This window comes from Ischnura elegans, chromosome 5 (genome assembly GCF_921293095.1).
Source record: "Ischnura elegans chromosome 5, ioIscEleg1.1, whole genome shotgun sequence".
NCBI lineage: Eukaryota > Metazoa > Arthropoda > Insecta > Odonata > Coenagrionidae > Ischnura > Ischnura elegans.
The window spans coordinates 85,442,781-85,467,154 of NC_060250.1; the positions used below are offsets into that span (position 1 = coordinate 85,442,781).

A 24,374-nucleotide genomic window follows, 5' to 3' on the forward strand; every position below is an offset into this window, starting at 1 on the left:
ACGACATACAATTGAAACTTTACTTGTGTCCTACACGTATAAGACGCAGGTAACTTTTTTGATAATAAAGTTAGTTTAAAAAAAAGTGCATCTTATACGCCGTCAAATACAGTAATTACTAGAAATATACATAATTCAATGGTGAGGAATAGATATAACTTATCTTTTTAGGAACAAACACAACATTAACCTTAGACTAATGCCCCAGCCAAATTTAAATTTTGAATTTTCTCCTGCTTCACAAGGGGCAAAGCAGGTAGATATGTATATGGGTAAAAAATATGGCATAGCCTCACCAGGAAAATGAAATTTCTCCTTGTTAACAGATAAAGGCGTGTGGGTGGTGGTTGGTACTAATGCTGGACTAGAAGGGGTGGAACTGTTGCAGCTGGAAGTATTTGAGCTGGAATCAGGTCCCTGGAAGAGATTATAACAATTCATGAAAATTATTTACATTTACAATCAAAACAGAACATCCATATAATACCTTTCATATCATGGAATCTATTCCTGATCGTGATATCAACAAACATTCAATACTGAAAGAATATAAGTTCTACAAATCAATACTTTAAATGTAGGCTAGAGACATTAGGATAGGAGATATTCCCCTTAACAAACTTGAGAAATAATTAAAATCAACCCACACATTCCCTCTATCAACAGCTTCCTCATCCCTGAAAATCATTCAACACCTTGACACAGTGGTACACCAGGAAGAGAATTATGCCAGCATAGGCAGTAAGGATGAGTCAGTTCTTAAATGTTTGCAGTTCTTGATACTCGGTTCCAAGGATGAACTCTTATCATCTGAATTAATGGCAAATTTAAATGAACAACCACAAGAATTGCATGAAAATAATTTCACTAAAGATGTCAATAAGCAGGAAAGCTCTGTAAAAAAAAAAACTTAAGATCGTCTCCATAATTTTATCGGCCACTTAAAGAGTTTTAAATAACATGTTGTTAAAGAATGCATGACTGACCATTACGTCACATTACATCAGGCAGCCACCAGTTCATTCTTCGGCTTTCATTTCAAAAAATTCAAATTTTTTCCCCTATCTGGGAGTAATCTATTTTTTTTGACAGAAATATTGCCTTCAGTACTGAACAGGCATTCACTGAAAACAGAAGTAGTCGATGTTGATTTTGAGGGGCCACGCAAAATTTGCTTCAAGCACAGTTAACATACTGCATATACAGCTAGCATAGCATCAGGGTCAATACTGAAACTCACCCAACTTCTGACAACATCATACATAAATTTGTTGTAACTTGAGAGTTCAAAATGTATTCTGTAACCTTTGATGTACCTTAAATTCTTACTATAATTAACAACTTATTCAAATGCTCACTGTCACAGTTCTTTTAACTTCAACACTACATTACTCAACACACTGGTACAGCAACAACATGGATAAACTGAGAGGCAGCATACCACTAGCTATTGCCATCTCATTTGATGGGGAAATTCAGGATTATGCAATTGAGCAGCATCGAGAACCCAGCATTTGAATCCATGATTTCAAGTGATATTGAGTCATTTGTAAAAGTGACGCTTATTTTTGCATGAAATTTCAAATCAAGCAAAAAACCTTCACAATCACGGAAAAATTAGCTACACAAGCCAAAAACCTTAAAAATCAGGAAAAAACCGAAATTATGCCTAAAATTTGTTTGCAAAAATCAAGGAGCACCATTGAGGAAAACTTAGCTACATATTATACGTACCGGAAAAGGCGGAATAATAATAGATGGCTGAGGGTGTGACTTCTTGCGATCTCTTCTAACTAGAGAGGCAAGAACAGTAGAGGGATGACTTGGAGATGACAACGATGTCCTGCTCAAATTAGGAGACTGATTTGGAGCATACACTGAAAGAATACAAAGAACATTAATCAGGTCTAATAGTTCATCTATTCTCATAATAATCTTTATTTACTGCACGACAATTGTGCCGCACAGATTTGAAGGAAAAATATGCATAAGCTAAATCAAATGGTCTTCTACATCTATTTGCTATAAATAGTTTCAGACAAGATAAAAGAGTTAGTTTGATTACAAACTTTGGGCATAAATACATTTTACAACAAGCTATGAGAATAAAAATGCAGGAAAATTAATCCAAAAAAATACAAAGGAAATTAGTTTAAGGATCAGACAAATTAGTTTCGGAGGTTTTTCACTGAAGCTTTCTTTTTTCTTTCAGATTTTAAAACGATTATTCATGAGCACCATGAAGTTGTGAATTTATGTGCTTTGAAAATATTTTATGCATCAAGCTTGGAAATATTATACAGATGGCTTTATGTTGCAATTATATTGTATTAGAAAAGGAATAATTTACTTTGAGGAGCATGACATTATCCTATTTCTTTTGGTTATCTTACCATCAGATTGTATCGAGCGGGCAAACTCGTACACCAATCCAACAGGTAAGCCACACGATGGAGGCACCTTTGACTCACAGTCCCTGTGGCATTTGAATTTGCATTCTTTGCACTTGAGACCTGTGAAGAAAAATTAATTTAACACTATTAGTGCTAGCCCTTTATATCCGATGCCTTACTCCAGTGCTGGGCATTTTCCACAAATTTTAGAAACTTTCAGTAATATTACTTCAGAAGCAATAAAGTTGAAATAAAAACTGCCATATCCAAGACTCTATCATCTAGTGAATTTTATTTCTTCTTTATATCTAGTGTATTTTCTTTTTTTATGAACAAAGTGTTAGTCAATTTATCAAAACGCACAATAAATACTAAATTAATTTACATTTATTTATGATAAAACATTAGATTTGTTAAAATACTACTTTTGCCAAAAAATTAAACCACACAATTTATACAATGAGTGGAGCATTGAAAATGAAAAAAATTGAACAAATTCACATGATGGTTGTGGTGAAATATCCTCATGTTATGCACAAAATTATTAGGGATTCAATTTCAACACTATCAGCAGGCAATAGATAATTTCACATCAAAATATATAAAAATAGTATCACTAATAGTTTAATCCTGAATTACCTGAGCCAAGGAACATCTGCTTGTCACAGTAATCACAGGTGGTAACCACCTTAAAGGTTTTAGTGAAACGGTGAGCAATAGCATGGCCCATTCCTCGTGAGATGGTGGGAGTGCGAGGAGATTTTGGAACTTGTAGAGTGGCTGTAACTAAAATGAAAAAGTTATGAGAAAAAAGCAACAATCCCCAAAGCCGGTCACACAGAAATCAAAACCTTCCCAACATTCATTTCAAACAATCATGCCTCAGATTTTATAGTAAAACCTCAATGTAGTCAATTCCATTGAACTGTAAAATTGTTGAATTCATTTATAGGGGGATTGTGATTAAATATTTTATGAGGGTTGCCTAGTACGTGATGCTGATGGAGTTAGTATTCATTGCAGAAAAATTTGGCATCAAGAGATATCCAAATCCTCAAGACATCCAAATGTAAATGGATGATCACATGCCTCTTCTGTGGTAGATAAAAAACATGAAAACCTGTTAGAAAAGAGTATTGACCTCTCAGATATTATCATAAATTTAAGAAAAATCAAAATGTGGATTGCCAAAACTTTAATGGGAGCAACTGTAAAGGACTGAGTAAATTCAACGGCATGTATTCATAGGATGCCTCATCATGATGTGCCAAATAATAGCCATAATCAAAACAGTTTAAAATATTGTTTTACTTCTTGAGTATATGTTCCCATTTTTGCCTGTAACTGATAAAGTTATAAAACATACTAACCAAGAGCTAGGAGGTGAAGGACTACGTATGACAGCTGAGGGGTGACATAGTTCAGAGGCACCCACATCTAACACGATTAAATAAAAGTTTCTAAGTCGGCCAGAGATAGATGAATCAATCAAAAAAACTGCAAGTGTATAAAACCTAGGGTTCCAGCAGTGGTAGCAGCTTCACATGCAAGACTTCTCGGTTATCTAGTCAGTGCATTAAATACAGGTAGCTTAAAGTCATCATCCCGCAGCATCCTACACAGCTAATCACTGAGTGATTTGCTCAGAGGGTCATTAATAAATCTTCCATATTTACTGCAGCGTTATCGGTTTTTTATGGTTTAATCCACAGTAGTTGAAACAGTAAATTCAGTTTTACCAGTCAATTTTGGGGCTATTAATGATGCAGTAATCGGTTCTTCCCTCCTTATCCTTAAACCATTCTGTTTCCTCAACATTTGCTGATAGAAAACGAGAGTTTGAGGTAAGCCGCCATAGGAAAATTTTTCTAAAAAAATCAACAGCATTAGAGCCTTGAACATCCATCATTCAATTATCCATTTTTGAAATTATTTGGGCAATATCTTCCTCCCCAAAACAAATAGTTAAGGAAGGTTTAAAAGGTGCAAAAGATAAGGACAAAAGCATGTCACTGAAGCAAAAGTAAAAATTTCCTAGGAAATTATGTATCATGAAGGCTTATCTGGCTCTTTCAAATATCCATATTTAGTTTCTCCTCCACTATGAGGGATAACTGAAGCTCTCTTCTAATTTAATCAATAACCAAAATTGATTTTGAATCGGCAAAAAAATATTTTGAACAAACCTATTACATTAAGGATGTACTGACGACGAATAATGACTGAGCAAGAATACACCTTTCCATCATGTGATGCAAAATATTCTTTGACTTACTGGTCTTGTTGATAGTTCCACTCTCTGCACAATCACCTTCTCCAGTGCTGCCACTGTAGTATGGTGGTGACCTTACAGGACTACTTAACAGTGGGGACGATGTGTGCCCACCTCCTCCACCATTCCCATGGGCAGATGATGTCTCTGGGCCAGGCTCCGTTTGAAGCCGTACACGCCTTGGTACTGACCGAGTGACTTGCGGTTCCACACTAATAAAAATACCTCTCATTAAAAACTACAAGCCTTCAGATATTGCAACATGTAAACTCGACAAGGTCTTAGTAAATCAATAACTTGATATAGTTCACACTTAAATTTTATAAGCCAACCTGGGTTTCAAAGTTCAATCGATATATGTACCTAAAAAATAACAACAGTTGATAAAAGTGGAAGGGTGGAGGTATTTTATATGTGGTTCAATAGACAAATGATGAAAATCTAATGAATTCAGTGTCCAGGTAATATAAGATTCCTGAGAAAAGCAGGTTGAAGTGAAATCTTCCAAATACCTCCAGAAGAATAGAGGACAACTTCATCAGTCACATCATGAGACATGACAATCAGATAAAGTCAATCGTTGAAGGAGAGTCTTAAATGACATCTGAAAGATAATGCAAGGATTTTGGTTGATTTTAAGTGCTAAATACCACAGCAGCCATTGACATGCATGTTTACCTACATAGGGTGTCCCTTTAGTGTCCACCAACAGCATTCCCTTTTTGCTATGCTTCAAACCATTTTCAAACAAACATTGACATCATTCCACACCCTCTTGTAAAAATATGGAATTGTAGAAAAATGCCAACTGCATCTATGTAACCTTGAAATTATTTTGGGTTTAACTTTTGAATGGTAGATGATTTTATGTATTACCTAACCAGCACCAAACGTTTACTCTAATATGGTTTTTCTTGGGGCTAGATCAACATTTCAACAAAAAAAGCATTAATCAAAAATTTTTTGGAAACTGTAAACTTTGCAAAACTAAGTAAATTTTGCTCAACTGTCACATTATTTTAAATCGGAAAGTCCAATGCCTGTAGTGATTGATGATGTAAAACAGAATAAATAATGAGAATGTGAAAAGATTGGCTGAGTCAAACTACCCCAGGATGTACTCTTGATGATGCTTATGATGCAAAGAAAATTACTTTAAACTTGTAACCAAGGTTAGCATACAAAAATTTGAGTGTAGAACCTACCAAGTCTAGTTATTTTATAGTTGCTTAATATTAAAAAAAAAAATCTAATCATAGCTCATGTGACACTTAATGGATCTCATAATGGCTGACTCATTAAAGATTAAAAATAAAAATGACAAGAAGGAAACATACCTTGCAGAACTGGTACCCTCAGGATTGTCAACTTTAGCAACCAACTGCGACTCATGAGACTTAGATTTCGGTAACGGAAAAGTATCTAACAAGACAGCTCCTGTAGTACCGGTAACGCAATTGGATGTGACACAACTGCTACCAGCAACTGCCGTTTGGTTGCCAGATGACATAGGAGTACTGACTGATGACGAGGTGCTGACTACAGTGGAAGGTAACGTGGAACTACCATAACTGCCAGGTAAACAGGTCTGGTGTTTTTTCCGAGGTGGAGGAGTGGTCGGAAATTTTACCTTCTCTCCAACTGATTTTGAAGTTATGAGAAATTCAAAACAAAAAAAAATTGATTAACATTCAAAATATCCACAACAAATGCATCTAAAGTCATATATAAAATACAAAACAAATTCCAGGAGCAAGATTACGGATAAATTAAGAGCCCCATGTATCCCCACCAGTATATAAAATATTAATGAATCCATAAGCGAAATTGCTTAATATTTGTCCTCTATGAAGAAGTTGATGGATTGGCATTTCATCATTCAATATTTGATATAAAGGGTCTAGCCGGTTAAGATGGTGAAAAGTGACCCAAGATGTTTTTGAAAAATAAAAAATATACACTTAAAGTGCATCAAAAATTATGTTTCCCCAAAGTTTCAGGCCCTAACAATGGAAATTAACCCAAAAAAAATTGAAACAAGATTTTTCGTTTTTTAACCATATCTCCAGTTTTTATTTTTGTAAAATCTTTTTTCTTAATTTAAATTTTTTTTATATTATTACATTCTACCATCCTGATTTTTTTCAAAATTGAATTAAAATTTTTAGGAAAAAATAGACACAAAAAAAATTTATGTTGTTACCCCTACATCAAAGTATAATCCTAATTTTTTCAGATTTTTAAAATTGGTGGAACACTGTCAAAAACATGAATAACTGCTTTGCGCCATTTGCATCTACCTATTCCAGGGGGATATATGATTTGATTGTTGATAGCAACGATTGTTGATCAGTTTGTAATATTATTGATTAATAATAAAGATTAACATAAACAATGCCTATCACACTTTGATTAATCGTAATTATTGGTTATAACTAGGTATGAGTCGATTCCACTTTTTTTCGATTTCGATTCCAATTCCTTAAAATCGATTCCCGATTCTTGATTCCGATTCCATCGATTCTTATTCCTTCTAACAGGTGGGATTTTGATTTATCTGTAGCACTGCTGTCATTAAAATTTAAGAATCGAATGGAATAAAATAACTAGGGATGGACGGATCCAGGATTTTTGGAGCCAGATCTTTCGAATCGGATATTTTCGAATCCAAATGCATTTTCAAATTCCTGCCATTAAACGAAGTCATTATTCAAGTTTATTCTGGGTACATACAATTAATGGAATGCTTTTTAGATTTTCATACACATTTTAATATTTTAATAAATTAAAAATCATTTTTATAGGCTTTCAAGTTGTTTTTTTAAAAACACCTTTACATGCTTAGGACCTAAACTGTTACGATTGGGTTTGGAAATCAAAATAGGAAAAATCTTAGGATGAACCACTGACCAGTGGCATAGCAATGGCATAGCGAGAGGATCCCCCAAAATATAAAAACACAATTACTTTCCTTCGAGAAAGGAAACGAAATATTAAAAAATCATGAATTTACAAAAATGAAAAATGGAAAAAAATGAATCTTTGAAAAATGAAGTTTTTTCTACTATGAAGGGTGTTAAAACTAGTTTGAAACCCTCTGCTTTGTACACTGTTGTTTAAAAATTTTCCCCCCTGGTTTTGGACCCCCCCCTTCAAAAAATTCGTGGCTACCTCCCTGCCATCGATTGAATTCAAATTTTCCTCACGCATGTTTCCCCCGAATTTTACTTTCTCATTGCATACCGACTTGTGTTTCACCCGAAAATGCTTCAGTATGGTGAGGTGGATTTAGCACATCCTCGCGATAATTTACGCCACAGTGCACGCACACGGCATTCATTGGTTCTCCTTATCTCAATGGAAATGTTTATACACAATGAGAGACATTTTTATCGGTGTATCATTAAATTCAATTGCAACTGCGCAATCAGCAACACAATTAACAGTATTTAAAACGGCATTAACGTCACGTGCGACGAGGTGCTCAACCGCTCAGCATGAGAAAGGGGTGGGCAGAAGAAGCATGTTCAGGAGAGGTGGAGGGGAAGGAACAGTGGCGTAGCCAGGAATTTCGTGCGGGGGGGTCCAAAACCAGGGGGAAAATTTTAGAAAAAACCGGGCACTTAATAATGGGTTTTAAAAAAATTTAAACACTTTTTATAGTCGAAAAAAACTTATTTTGTTAAAGAAAAATTTTGTAAATTCCTGATTTTTCAATATTTTGTTTTCTTTCGTGAAGGACAATAATTGTGTTTTGTATTTCGGGGAGGGGGGGGTCCGGACCCTCCCCCTGGATATGCCACTGGGAAGGAGCGCGTAAAGGAGAGGTGGAGAGGAAGGAGCGCGCTCCCTCCGTATTTCAAACAACGAGGCTACAAATAAGGGAGTCAAGGACGAAGAAGTCAGATCTTGCTTCAGTGACGTCGTTGCCTTCAAAGCGAAGCCAGGCGTGCTATGTGATATATGTAGTTGGCGTTTCCAATCCGTCTGTAATTGTTTGAGGGGTTAATGCTGCGCTTGTTTCTTTGAAAATTGTGCTGTTTGGACAATGCTGCATATCAGTAAAGTCTAATTGTAGAATTGTAGATAGAAAACCGAGTGGCATTAATTAGAGCTGAAAAATAAACAGAAATATCGTCAGGAATGCGTCTCGTTTGGTCAATTCTTTTTTAAATCTCGTGCATTTCATCTAATTGTCGAAGCTATCAAGATATCTTCGGGCCCAGAAAGTCACTCTCCTAGCTTTTGTCGTCTAGAAACGGAGGATTGAAGCAGGTAGGCCAAAAAAGGTCAGTTGGTGAGACGAGGTAGAGATGAAACACGCTTCCTTGCTTTCATGTGATTTGATATTTTCCTTAGAAGACAATGATTTATGGTCTGTGTGATTTCGGAAACGAAAAAAAAACAACAGAGGTACGATCTGATGGACGGCCGAGGGTGGTTTTCTGAAATCTGCGACATAGTTACTTTTGACGTGGATATTATCCTACGGCGCTGAGATTCCCCCGATGATTGTTCAATCTCTTGGGAAGAGTCACACTATGTGCCAGTCGTATTTTGCTTTTTTTAGTTTCTGGCTGAAAATCCTGGCCACGGCTGAAATTCTACTCGTAACCTCTGTGAGAGCTTTCAAACAAAACGGTTCATGAATAGGACAAGAATCGCATGCGACGGCGCATTTGAAGAGAGAATCGGAACTCTTTCCACCCTTATGGGGCTTTGCATATGCATTCACTGAAGCTATTATTTAAAATTTCGGATAAAGATCCGATGTCTTCCGCGACTTTGGATCCGATGTATCCGATGAAGGGCAATCCGCGGATATTTGGATCCGAGGTATCCGATCCGACCATCCCTAAAAATAACAATAGCCGCGGTGGCTACATACTCGTTTAGCCGCGGTGGCTTAACAATAATGTAGCGTTCATTGCATCCATACATACCAGAGCAGCCTGGCCAGCGAGCGGTGGCGGCCAAACATATCCTGTCAAGTCCACCCGGAGGCTTATGCCAAGCAAGTATCAACTTTCTCAAGGGTTGCATTGATAAAACTGGGCTATACAACACGAATGTGTCTAAATTTTTTATTATTGACGCAGACGCATGTTAGTCTAAAAAAAGTTACATGTATAAAAAAACTGCTCTCAGCGCGTATTTATAAGAAACTTTTTTTCACAGGAAAACTTGCTCTCTGCACGTTTTTATTATCATTAGACTTCAGATAACATTCGAAAAAAAAAAAAATATATTTCGATCTATTACACTTTAAAATTGGTGGTCCAGATGAATTCTCCGAATGTGATTCATAATTGCAATAATTTGATTTGCCGTGACCAGCGGTTAATAAAAGAACGGAAAACGCATGCACTGATTCCCGATCCTGTGGTTTCCAATTTTTTTTCTCTGAGAGTTGCTCATGAACACGAGGTATTTCAGGGTTCGTCCGTTTGTGGCTCTTGCCGACATTTTCATATTTCCGAGGCCACTTAGGCATGTTCGTCGCAGCACCAGTGTGCCAGGCGTATTCTCCGCGCGGGCAAGGCTGACACCGCGGCCGCATCAGTGTGTGGCAGCCTTTATGCCCCAAACTTATCGTCTATGCTCAAAACATATATCTTCCTGGAATCGATGGAATCGGAATCGACTTTAGGCGATCGATTCTCGATTCCGATTCCGTACCCGAGAATCGGTGGAATCGAGAATCGACATTTGGAATCGACTCATCCCTACTTATAACCATACTGTACAGCTTTAAGTTCGTCTTCAAGCTTCTGAAATACAACGTCTGCCGAAAATGATTTTTTTCATATCTCCTGACTCTAATTAACCATGAAGTTATCGTCAGCATTAGAGCCAATTTTCTAATTACTGCGGGAATATGACAGAAGTGGTGATAATTACTACAACTTCTTCTCCAACCAATAATTACGATTAATCAAAGTGTGATAGGCATTGCTTATGTTAATCTTTATTATTAATCAATAATATTACAAACTGATCAACAATCGTTGCTCTCAACAATCAAATCAAATATCCCCCTGGAATAGATAGACGCAAATGGCGCAAAGCAGTTATGTTTTTGACAGTGTTCCACCAATTTTAAAAATCTGAAAAAAATTAGGATTATACTTTGATGTAGGGAGTTCTTGAAGCTGAATTGTGCTTCCAACAAAAATCACTGAAACAATTCCTACATTTGAAACTATTTCTAATAAACTGAATGTGCCAATTGACAACATTCCTTGCTGTATCTAACAAACAGAAAATAAAACCACTTCGTAAGCAAAATGTTTTTTAAAGCTACCTCAGTATATTTTCTACATAAAATATACTACACACATTACAAAATACTATCATGAAGATTTTCAGATGTACTTCAAAAGCATTTCACATTTTTTTCAAGCAAGAAACCATTACAGTCCGCAGTAAAAAATTGGTGTTTACACACCAAAGCTATCACATATTTTATTAGTATTTAGCTTATACTTCATAGGTAGAAAAATAACCCTAACTTATGTGACTTGAGAACAAAGATTAATAGGCATAAAATCCTAAATGCACCAACCTCTCATCAATCACTGAATTATCACACAGATTTATCTCACACGTTATTGTTTAACTGCCCCACAACATGAAAAAAGATACTCTATTTTTCTTATATTCTTTCAATTATCCTCATAGATTCTTTCATTAATTAAGTATTGCTCAGTCATATTGGTCTATTCAAGTGAAAACAAAATTTTAAACATTAAAAATGATCAACCCAGAAAAAAATAGCACTCATAATAGTGAAGAACTTTGCAGTTTTTACGTTATACTGCTTTCAGTCTGGATATATAAGGGTGCTATTATCACTATGAGATATAAAAACTTAACCCACTGAAAAAAAACTACAGTGGAACCTCGTTAAAGAGAGAACGGGCTATTGAGAGACCCCCGCCATTACGAGAGATATCTGAGGCACCGTCAGTTGAAGCTATAATAAGCATGTTAAAAAAATTAGTTTTTACGAGGCCCTTTTGGTGTTGGCACTCGCCATAGCGAGTTTCCATCACCGGAAAACCTTCACCAAGAGTCCCTAATCTCTGTATTTTCTTGCGATCAGTAAGAAATGAAGTTAACATGGAGTGCTCAGTTTCAAATTCATGTAGTAAACTGTCATTCGATAAATAAGTATGTAGTTCATTTTGGTGAAAATATTGTGGCATTAACATTCGTGAATGCCTCATCTTCTTCTGTTCCTCGGGCGGCATAAAGCAGTTGGAAACATACCCACATGTCCGTGAGTTGCGTGAATAGAAAGCATTTGATGGTAGACACCATAGCCAATAAAATGCCAAACACATCTGAGCAAGAAAATAAAAATAATAGAGTAATATGAGAGTGGCGTAATTAATTTATCTTCCTATTTGCTCTTCACAATTTAAAAAAAAAACAAAAGTGCCCTAGAATGCAGACCATGAAGAGTTAGAATGAGCTTTGTTTGGGTGGTTTTGCCCACTTCAATCTGCGGGAACTTCTGAGAAAGGGGCTATGCCAAACCCCAAAGCGGAGCATTTCAGGCATAGATGCAAATCGAGGACTTCAAGAGTTCGGAAGGTTAATCATACTAATTCAAATCACCAAAGCATTATCTCCTGTCATAATGCTGCCTGCAGTGTAAACCCAAAGTTGTAGAAGATAGGACTGATCCTAAGTATCTAAAGAAGTATTCCCCGCGTGATATAACATAGAAGAAATGGAACTCTTTCACAAAATAATCCCCGACAAAACCCTTGCAGTACGAGGTATTTCTTGCAATGATGCTTCTAGAGGTAGTTAATGCAGCTTAGCGATGGTACAGAATGTACGATAGAATGATACTCAGAGTGAATTGCTCGGATGGACATATTTATTCTCTGTTGCAGTTACAAGTAATAGTCACGATCACCATGTACTATTCACAAGGGTGAAGTATTCGCGTCAGTGGTCGGAGTTGTACTGGCACTCACTTCCATCACCCTGGCACCCGCGCATCCCCTGACGGCCGCTGGAAGAACTCACAGAACAACTGACTCTCGTTTGGCGCCATGTCGTATGCATTTAGCTCCATCATCAGCTATTCACATAGGCCACCACAGATGGCGTATGTGATGAGCAGATGCTGCACTTTTAGTTTATTTGATTAAAAAAATTCTACATTCCTTTTTCATGTATCTCAGTCATTATTGAGAATGTTTAATCAATAAATTCATACTTGTAAGTTTTTTTGGCCTAAGGGTCCATCAGATGCATATGCCTTTCCATTTCTTTGTCGCTAATATTACCCATGTGAGTTATATTCATCGCAGTTTCTTGCATCTTGCTTTTCGTTTACTTAAGAGACATCAAAATAATATCTGCATTATATTTTTTTGCTAAATAATATCATGTTAAAATCTTTTCGTATATTACCAATTTTAATTCAAATCATTTTTATTGCAGTGCTGTGGTAAACTCAGTGTATTATTTCAAATACGTCGCGAGCGTAACACTCAAAAAGGAACTTTTTTTAACAACGGCAACTTTAATCACATCATTTTGCATGCTTGGCAAACTTTTTACCGTAGATATTGAAGATATTACATTATATGATAGAAAAAGTCTTCCAAGGCAGGATTGTTACACTACTTTCCACCGTTTTCGTCTGCAGAAACAAATGCAATAAGTTATTTAACTTAACTGCCGCCTAACGTACAGGAACAAAAAACATGCACCAATGGAAGCATTTGAAGCATTAAATAACCGGGATACGGTTTTATCAGTTATTTTTTGAATTTTCAGTGGAAAATACCAAAATAATAGAATGATCACATAAATGCACTTATTAAGTACATAGAAAAATGGCTCTGTTGGTTGTGCATTGGCATTACGATTGACAAAGCAATGCTTTGCATGCTTTTTATTCAGTACGGCGCTTATAAAATGCTAGAACAGTAAGTTGTTGTTTAATTAAGGAAATTTAGTGATGAAAAAAAAATCGCCTTTTGTCTGGATTTATGCTAATGTTTATCGGATAGAAATTTCTTTGTCGCCGCACCACTTCTGTTCCTGTATAACTGTTTGCAATAGGTATGTTGGCTATTATTTGCTCCACCTCTGGTAAAGCGACAATTTGCTATAGCGAGTGTTTATTTGAGCACCATGGGGTCTCGTTTTATCGAGGTTGCACTGTATATAATTGAGGATAAAATCTCAAAATGTGCAATTATTTTGTAAATTATGTAAAATTTCATAATTATCATACAGAAAAAAAAACTTTTTGATTTTTTCCGTGATCCTACATAATATTAAACTGTGGGAATTTGAAAACTCAGGAAAAATAAAAAGTCTTTACAAACAACAGGCAAAAAAAAAACAGCAAATAGAGGGAAAATGCAGAATTCAGGAATACATTAAAAAGGGTTCCACTGAATTTTGCTACATTTTCAACACACACTATGCCGCGATCAAATCATAACAAAGAGTTGGAATCCATCACAAAGTTTTAGACTAATGAGATAAAATAGCAAAAGAAACTTACCCCTGCTTTTAGAGAGTGGTGGAGTAGAAGGAGGAGTGAATGTGTCTGAAGACATTGTGAGCATCCGTGAGTCGCTTCCACTGTCCTCGCTAGCGCTAGAGAGGCGTCCATGAGGTGGGGGAGGCGAGAGGGGTGCAGACAGCATGCACCCATTCCCATTATGTGTCTGAGGAATGTGGTGAGGGAGGGAGGAGTATTGAGGCGCCTGTCCACCCATAGGCATGGGAGGGAAGGAAGGAGAAGAGTGCGAGAAGTCTTCATAGGCTGGGATCATTGGGCGAGGCAGAGCACGATCAGGACGAGGTGATGACCTCTCCAACTTTCCATCAGACCCATAAATGTTAGGATTGCCTTTGCTTGAACGGTCCCAAGAATCCCAATACAAATCCAGGGTGTCGCTTGGATTCTCTCCCCGTAATAAAATATCTGCAAAACACAATCAAAAAGGAGAGTCCATTAAGAACAGTGAATTAGCTGACCTCAAAATAGATAATACATGACTATGGATGGACAAAAGTATTAACATTTATCAATACTTATGGTGATGGCAATGCAGAAGTTGGTCAATCGATAAAAAATCCTATCAAACTCTTAAGCACTGCAATAACCATAGTATTGCTAGCAAGCCAAAAAATCGGCCTTTGTTCAATGTGCAAAAACTGCTGCAGGTTTTTTTATGAGATATCTTGTATGATGTTGGGCACGATATAGTGGAAGTTATTAATATTACTATTGCAATATTTCCACTGAGTTGGTGAAAATATTGCATGTCTTATTTTAGTACAGAGTAATTTTTTATCACACCAAATTTTCACAACAATAATAATAAAATTGCCACTTAAAATTCCCCTATAAGTAAATAATACCCTGAACCCATAAATTTTCTTTCAGGTTTTTAAGCACCAAATATTTAGTATCGGGTACAAATACACAGGAAGTTAATAACATTAAGTACTAGTAATAATTAAAATTTGAAAATCTTGAAAACATACAGGAAACGGTCTTGGCAGTAATCGAACATACCACTCCAAATGGGTAGGGAGCAAAAGAATTACGAGGTAAATAACCTTCATAAGCACCTCTGATCAAGGATACAAAGAAATTAACTCCAAAAGAGGTAATTCTTTGTGAAAAAAAAATCATTTGACTAGAGGGATTAGGATGACTAGGGAGGCAGCCATCATTAAGCGAAGTGAATTTCCAAGGGGATAACAAAAAAGTTACTTGTTAATGAACAGCTTTGAAAAATACTTTTTACAGCACACAGTCACATGTTTCAACCGAGCCACAAACAATTTGTTTCTGTACCAAAGGTGTCAAGTGATAGTGAAATAAGGCCAACAGAATTAAATCAAAATATATTCAGAAAAAAATGATGAGGATATACCACCAGCATACATTATCAACAGTGAAACTCTTTCTTTTTTGCTAAAAATTTATGTAAAAATTTTATTTATTGAAACAATTATTATAGCATTACCATTTCAGCTAAAATTCTAATTCCTGGGCATAAGAACCATTCCATACTATGAATGCAATTATATCACTTGGAAAAATTGGCATCCAATAAAACAGCAAATAAAAAAATAAGGTGGAGTCTGCAATATCCATGTTTAATGATTGCATTTGAAACTTTCAGTCATCACCATCTCACAAGTGAGAGTGTATATAGTACTAAAAGAGCAAAGAAAATCTTAGGTGGTAAAATTAATACTGGAAAGAAACTTTTGGATCCCTAGTTCCAAAACTGCACTCTTGAAAAAATGTCACTGTTCCTATAAATATTGGTATAGATTCGATGTGAGAATAAAAACATATAATCTCACACTAACAAACCTTACCTGTGTATCTCCTTAGGTTATGAAGAGCTCGGCTGAGCCTCTGAAGTTCTTCCTCCTTTACACAATGCTCCTTAAGAATATTTCGCACCTCATGGTCTGACTTCTCCTGCAGTGCTTCCAAAGATGCCACCTTCATGCAAATACCCTAAAAATAAGATAATATATTAAATTTTGATGAAAACTTAAACCAGGAGCTTTTGGCATAAATTGGGCTTTCTTTTGGTTTCCTTTGGTTTCCACCAACACAAAAATATTTCCTTGAGAATTAATTAATAGTCAGAATTTCCGACAGCATTTTGTATATCGTTTATGGATTTACCTATATTATTGAAATAGGTTTTAGCTTGTGTGTGTGCGTTGGCAACGGAACCGATTCGTGATCTCGCTTGTGCATTGCTTTGCTGTGAATTCATACCGTAGGACGGATAGGACTACCTTTTCCGCTAATACAGCATTGCCAAATTCAACAGCACAGCTCGTAAGCTTACGATCGTTATCCTCCAGTACTACAAGTTTCTTTTACATCTCGATTTGCCGCCGACGTATAGCAATAATTTGCCATAACAAATTTCATGAGGGTCGTGGCATCAATTTTTGGTGCCCTAAAAAGAGGCTGGTGCCCTAACACCCCCTGCCACATGCCTTTTAGGTGGCTTGCGGGGTATTATGTAGATGTAGATGAATTTCAGGTGTACTATGCGAATGAGCGGCAACATTATCATCCATTTTTCTGATAACTAAAACATACGAAGTGAAACTCATGTACTTCATCATCCCGATGTCACATTATTAACCCCTCAACGCCGTCATGCGTACCCAGTATGCCTCCTGACCTACTATATATAATATTTTTTCTCCGCCCGATATTGTATTTTAAAATAAAAACTAATTGCTCTATCTTTTGAAGAAATGTTTTTCCTCTCCAATAAAATATTCATAGCGACTTTACGCCTTCAGGAATTTTTAAATGTTTCAATGAAATTACGTTTTAAACCAGCGCATTGACGAATTCGGTCCAAAAACTCAGCGCCTTCCTTCAGCTGTACTATCTTGAAAACTGCCTCCTATTCTGCTTGTGAGACGTCAAGAACGGTCAGCTACTTTAGCTTGAGATACGGTATCTTCTAAGCTTACTGTCTTCTCTCCGTCTTCTCCTTGTGTGTCGTCACCTCGAGCCCCAAGTGTGTTTGGTCCGCCTCCTTAGTCCTAAGCGAAGGGGTCATGTGCTTCGCTCTGCATTTATTTTTTTATTTTTTTTTCTGGATAGTAATCAACGAAGATAAGATTTCTTCTAAACAGTCAGCGTATACCAGGACCCCTTCGAGATATTTTCTCGTCTCTTGATGGAGCTTCGTGCACGCTTCAGTCCACTACAGTTGTTCATGCAGTGTGGTGTTCTTTCAAGCAGGGCGTTGAAATTCTCATCGGGTGTACTTCCTGTGTGCGGTATTTTTATTTATAATTGGGGATCCTATGAAATGGGAATAGTATTGTAAGGCAAAAAAGCGACTCGGAAGTCTATTTGTGTGTTAGGTTATAAGAAATTCATTGGTGGGATGAATTTCAAGGACCTGTTATTGCATCCGTACCTAATGGAAAGAAAATACCATTACAAGTGGTGTGCGAAGTTATTTAGGAGACAATTGAATGCCGCAGTCCTAAATTCATGTTGTTCACAGGAAAAACACTTATAAAAAATCGTCTTAACATTTTGCGTGCCATTGGTCGAGGTAATATTTTTGAAATATCCAACTTCATACGGACTGTTTGGACATAGCCGTCACTCCTTACACAATTTAGTACCAAGACTCACAGAAATACATTTCCTAAGGACAACTCCTGCAGCTGGAAAGAAATTAAAGTCTCAAAGGAGGTGTGCAGTTTGTGCATAATGTGGGAGATGAAGAGACTGCGTGTACAGGTGTGAAAAATGTGCAGTGGGATTATGCTTTGATTGCTTCAAATCAAGTCACAAAAAGCAGATTTTCTAAGGTAAAATCATTTGAATATTAACATACTGACGTTTGAAACATTAACACGTGATTACCTATATGAAATGATACAGTAATCATAGAAAAAAGTCAGAGAAATGGGCGAAGTGATAAATTTTCAAGTAGGCAAAATGGGTAATCCTATCGAAAGTATCCAATCTGTTATGAAATTTTCGACCCCAAATAACTAAAATACATCATGTAATTGTAATTTAAAAATACATGGAATGTTAGATATCTCAAAGCTTATTCGAAACCAAATTTAAATCTTAAAAAACTGAAAATTTATTCATTAGTTCTTAGAAGGAGATACAAAACACAATAAATATTTATTCACATCGCTTGAAACATTATTATATAGTAGTGCATTATATTATGCAATATTACAAAAATTTTCAACGATACTGATCGTATATTATGAAAGATATAAATTATTGAATGATAGTATGCCAAAAAGGCGAAGTCATTTAAATCTCATCCAGCCGCTGGGATGGGATTCAATTAAATGCTCGCCGCACTGGAGGGGTTCCCAAGTAATAATCGTGGCTCGATAGCAATAGGAAAACTTGCCCAAGAAAAACAGAACAAAATAAAGTGACGATGAGCGGCTAAATACTCCCTCAAAACAAATTTTACAGCATGCACTCAGCTTATTTCCCAACTCCCTACGGTTGTTTAGGCACCTATGATGTCACGCCTGGCCTAGGCAACGCTCGGGTGTCTTCGCACAGTGGTCTGCTCAGAGAAATTTTTCTTGATTTTAAAGTCAATTTTTTTATTTCTTTTGATGATGAATGGAGAAACTTACGCTATTACGAGAGATAGCCGATGCACCGTCAATTCATCCCATAATAAGCATGTTAAAAATTTTGTTTTTACGAGGCCCTTTTGGTGTTGGCTCTCACCATAGCGAGGGTTTCACTGCCGGAAAAACTTACACCAAGACTCCTTAATCTCAGTAATTGCTAGCGATCTGTTAGAAATGAAGTTAATGGAGTGCTCAGTCTCAAATTTATGTGGTGAACTGTCGTTCAATAAATAAGTAGTTAATTTTGGTGAAAATATTGTGGCATTAGCATTCGCGAATGCTTGATCTTCTTTTGTTCCTCGGGTGGCAGAAAGCAGTCATCAGCATACCCGCATGTCCATGAGTTGCATGAATAGAAAAGCATTTGATGGAACACACCATCGCCAAAAAAACACCAAACACGTCTAAGCGAGAAAATAAAGGATTAATATGAGGTATATTGGCTATTATTTGCACCACCTCCGGTAAAGCGACAATTCGCTATAGCGAGTGTTTATTGGTGCACTGTGGGGTGTCGTTTTATCGAGGTTGCACTGTACATAATTTCATTATGAGCTTAGAATTTCTGCACACTTTTCTGGTTTCTGCACAGATGCATCGCATTTATGACTTTGTGGAAATAAAATGGATTGAGATATCAAAGTTTCCTTCATTATTATGTTAATCTTGAATTGATACATTGAACTATTAAGAACAGATACCTTTCAGAGTGAAATGAAAAACTTAAATCTTAGAACAACACCATATTTCCAGGTCTGACAGAAATAAGAGAAATATTTTGACAAACCCATAATTAATTAAACTGATAATCATAGTCGCTTGTTTTTCCCAAAAACAATAAATGACTTTAACTTTAATTGTTAGGCCATATTTGAATCAACCTAAAATTGCTTATTTAAAATTTTCATCACATGTACATGTTGGTGCCATACACCTACTGCAACATACATATTGAGGTGGCTTGTGGGATAGTACCTAGATGTAAATTTGCTTCAAGAAAGGGAAAGAAAAGGAAGGGTGGAGTGAGACCTTGATCAACGTTGGCCAGCTCTTCACAAATGGAACTAGGGGGACCACACTTTATCCATCCATCTAACAGACAGAGAGCCATGTTTGAAGTGCCCTTCACACAGTGCTCAAGTATCGATTGGATCTCCTCTGAAAAAATCTTTGAAACTGCAAGGATGGGATGGTTTCCTATTATTTTTTATTGCCTAAATCGAAAGATTATTACTCCTGGAGTACGCATTTCACACTTTTAGATTTTTAAATGACGACATTATTTTTTGCGATTAATTGAAAAGTGAAAAATTTCAAGCACGCATTAATGCGACGGCTAAGTATGAATGCTGGGAAAAGCCTGTGTGACATCATTCTGGTTCCCGCTCTCACCGTGTGAGGTGACCTTGGGGCGATGATACTGTGTGCCGCTGTGATGCTGGCTGCTAGCTGGTAGCAGAGTACCCTGCTAGCAGTTAGCGCTTGGCTAAAATAAGGATTATTAATACCTTACCAAACGAAGGAAACTTTCCGACCATAAGCAGTTTTAATAGGTGATTATTAAGAGATGTTTCCCTGAAGTCTGTGACACATGCATGCATTGGTAATCTCAGACGATAAAACTCCCATCTACTCATAGAGAAACTAGGTCTCTGTGACGTCATGTGGAGTGGCACCGCATGGGCGCCAATCTGGTCTTTTTCAAATGAAGTTAAAATTGACAATTAACATTCGTCTAAACTGGGAATTCTAAAACCAAATAATTTGTATAATATGAATACACTAATGGTGGGTAACTAATTGCAATCAATGCCTTTCGTTTTCTTCGATGAAGGAAACTACCCTATTTGATCCTCTGTAATTGGCCTCGTGCTGTTTTTGGATGGGATTAAATAAATAAATAGAGTGGTAAGCCAACATTCTTACCACCCAATCCCTCTCATTACCTCGTTCTTATTACGTACTTTATTCCTTTTCATCACATTCCCTAGGTACTCATACTTTTGTTCCTAGGCTTAGGATAAAACAATTCCATTTTACTATTACAATCAGAAGGTTAGTTAAGAGTCTGATCTGGTGTGTAGAACTTAGCGGAGAAAGGAAATAAGGTTATAAAGGAGGATTAGAAAAGACTGGAGACATTTCTAAATGCGAACGTGGAGAAGACAGGAGATGGTGAAGTGGATGGAAAGGAAGCGAAACAAAGAATCAAATAAAGATGGAAGTCGAGGGAGGTGATCATATAATTTTGTGATGTCGTTGCTTTCTAGAAAAAGTTGGGTGATCTATGTAATTTTTGCAGTTCGGGTTTCAATTCTGCCTCCTCCTGTTTGATTGATCTCGTATAATAGTTGTTTCTTTGAAGATAGTGCTGTTTGGAAAGTGTTGATTATTGGTCTAGCTGTGTTCTAGAATGTTTAATGTCTATCAATTAGAAAAATACAAAAATTTGGAATCAGTACTCATACATGAAGGGCATGGTGGATGAGGAGAGGAAGTTTCTAGATAATATATGGAGAGCACAGAAGATTTGGATGGAGTGAGTACTGAATGAGGAGGGGATGTTAAAAACCGTGTTACAGGGAAGAATGGGAAGACTAAGAGAATAGGATTTATAGATAATATGAAAGAGAGTAGGCCTTGTTATGAACTGAAGAAGTAAATCTAAGATGGCAGTGGAAACAGGCTGGGATAATCTTAATTGGGTGATATTGCTGGGGTTGCTTTACGTACACCTACCTTAAACTGATGAATACTTAAATAATAATAATGATAATCGTTATCAGACTCAGGCCATCTCTTCCCATTCATCTCTTGCAACCCTTTACAGCCTTGCATTCCTACACAAAATATCCTATATCTTTTCAGAAAGCCCCCAAAGGTGTTCCCCTAGCTTCAAATCAGAATAATGAAAAACCATGTGATATTGTCAAAAAATTAAAGTAAGGGCTGCAAAAAGATATTCTGTTATAAGAATTTGAGCTCCAGGGCTCAAAGAAAGCTATTGCCACTTGAATCAATGAAATGCATAAAAAATTAAATGCAAGCAAATTAAGAAGACATTTTGGCATGGTTATTAATGCAACCACCATCTGACAAAATTTATGAACAAAAAGCAACTATTCCAAGTCCTTGCATGGTGTACCAAAAATTTCTATTCCACCTATGCAGGGCAGGATCATCTCATAAATTGTACTACATGATGTATGTATACCTAATACTTTGATCATTCGCCTAAACTACTTTCATCTAAAGAGTACCTGATCACAAGTAAGTCATATAGTGTCTTATGAAGAAGGGCATAGTTAAACTAAAAAATAATCACACTGTGAAAAAGTTTTTATGGTGAAACAACAGAAATACATACTGTCAAATATGTTTCAACAAGAGCGTTTCCGAAAGAGAACCGATGGATAACCATGGAATAAGAGTCTAATGGCTAAGAGAGAATTGAATGTACCCAACCCAAGGCTCATAGATTGTGATGTCTTCCAGTAACTTAAATTTAGCTAGTGGCCTCTTTATAATTCATTGCAACACTATTACCCATTCAAATTTAAATCACAAATACTAATTAAGAAGATTTCAGAGAAGAGAAAACAAAACCCGAATATCTTTGGAGGCTCGAAAAAATGCATGAAATTTCACCGTAGCATGAGAACACCATTTGAAGATTCCAAGAATTCATTAATATTTGAAGCTTTATAAATAAAGATTCAAAAAAATATCTCCTTAAATTATTCATTCATATTGATTGTTAATGAATTCGTCATGATATCTGACAGAGAACGTTTCCAGTTAGCTTTACCTATATAATCATAAATAACTGAATACTGACCAAAGCAGCATTACAAAAAATCGCAGTTAAATAGGAAGGCTTTTGCGGAATGCATATACACAGAAAACGGAATTGTAAATCCAACCATTAGCTAGCCAATACAAAATAGTAATATTTCAGTCCACCTATTTTTATTAAAATCTCCCACACGATAGTTATGGCTATTCATTTCCCACTGAGGTTTATTCGATGGAACTACTAGATGAACTAGATTCCTAAACCATTGATTTCAACGAAATGGCCACATAACCAGCGCCTACTATGAGCGTAATCCCGAAAATTTCCATGGCTTCACTGATTAAGATTAAATGGAGAGAAAGTGAGGTTTTATGCCAAAATGAAGTAATTCTTGACGATCAATGATGGTCGTACATAGAAGGACTTCAAATAACAGCATAATTCTTGGATTCGAGCGCAATCAATTAAAGATATTTTATTGGCAGTCTCTTTGTCACAATTCTCTTAGTCAACCAAAGCTACAAACGTATTGTGAAAATTTTCACCGAATTATCACGATCAATTCGCAGCAAGTGTTAATCTGAAGATAACTGAATAATTCCATGATACGGAAATCCCAGGTTTAAAATATGTGCATCACTTCTAATGATTTTTGCAATGAAGTAATACGCAGTACAGCTAAAATAACGATATCATTGGCACGCAGTGACTAATACACGTGTAATTATACTGAGTACAATACATTTATTTACATACCACAATAGAATTCGGTCCCAGTCCTACAACTTGCAGCCACTGCTTTAGTGAGGGTACATTCATTTCCTGACGGAGCTTCTCTTCTTTGAGCCTGGCCTTCGCCACAAGTTGCCTTGAGAACAACTTGATGAGCTTCCCCTGGAAATGTTTGTGGACGCATTACTCATTATTACAAATAATAAGCTAATCAGTGAGTGAACTATGTTCATAAAAATGAAACTGTCATCAATCATCTTCATGTTGTCATTCCATTTAAGTAAATAAGTAAAATGAATTAATGCATAAGGATCAAAACAAGTGTAAAAAATTAAATTCATCCTAGTAGCGACAACAGACGCTTAACATTTCAAAATAAGGAATTGGGGCACAGTGTTGTTTTTTCATCGCATCGTTGCAGCTAAATGGGAATGGCCATAAACTACTGAATGATCAAAGTAATTTACCTCCAATGTTCGTATTTCCTGCTGCGTAAGTTCGGCACTGGTCGCACATTGTGTTCTTAATCCTTCCAAACGATCCGCAGATATATCTATCATTGACTGAACTACATACAACCCTCTCCAACTTTCATGATCTGGTTCGTCCTCAGCCATTGCTTTGATATTACTCCAATAAGTTATTAAGAAGTGTCATATAAATAATTTGTTTCCAACATCTTCAAACTACGGCTACTATTAAGCCTTCACAAAACATTCATCACAATTCAAATACTACCGACAAGATTCGACCATCTTGATTTTGCATTTCTATTAAATACTCGATTAACTTAATACGACAAGATACGTTATAACAACATTCTCCAGAAGTAGTAATGTCTCTACCCAAAAGATGGAGCTAAATATTAAATTCCACTTTAGTTTACTTTTTGGCCACCTCCCATGAAGAGCGTTATCGTCATTAGGGCTCAAATGTGTGAAAATAAAACTATTTGAACTTGAAACCTACCATCTCGTACCGAAACTTCCCGTAAAAAAGG

At 36.4% G+C, this 24,374-nt stretch overlaps 1 protein-coding gene across 1 annotated transcript in view; it reads right to left on the reverse strand.

The window, feature by feature from the left end:
• LOC124159163 (kinase suppressor of Ras 2) overlaps window positions 1–24,166 on the reverse strand; it is a 43,058-nt gene extending 18,892 nt beyond the window's left edge. Inside the window, exons 1-10 of the mRNA XM_046534776.1 lie at window positions 23,842–24,166; window positions 23,399–23,536; window positions 16,048–16,192; window positions 14,207–14,632; window positions 6,003–6,306; window positions 4,669–4,877; window positions 3,033–3,179; window positions 2,394–2,513; window positions 1,735–1,877; window positions 297–417 (exon numbers count right to left, since the gene is read on the reverse strand). Coding sequence (XP_046390732.1) covers window positions 297–417; window positions 1,735–1,877; window positions 2,394–2,513; window positions 3,033–3,179; window positions 4,669–4,877; window positions 6,003–6,306; window positions 14,207–14,632; window positions 16,048–16,192; window positions 23,399–23,536; window positions 23,842–23,991 — 1,903 coding nt within the window. The 5' untranslated portion in view covers window positions 23,992–24,166. The remainder of the gene's footprint in view (window positions 1–296; window positions 418–1,734; window positions 1,878–2,393; window positions 2,514–3,032; window positions 3,180–4,668; window positions 4,878–6,002; window positions 6,307–14,206; window positions 14,633–16,047; window positions 16,193–23,398; window positions 23,537–23,841) is intronic.
• Window positions 24,167–24,374: the final 208 nt, after the last annotated feature.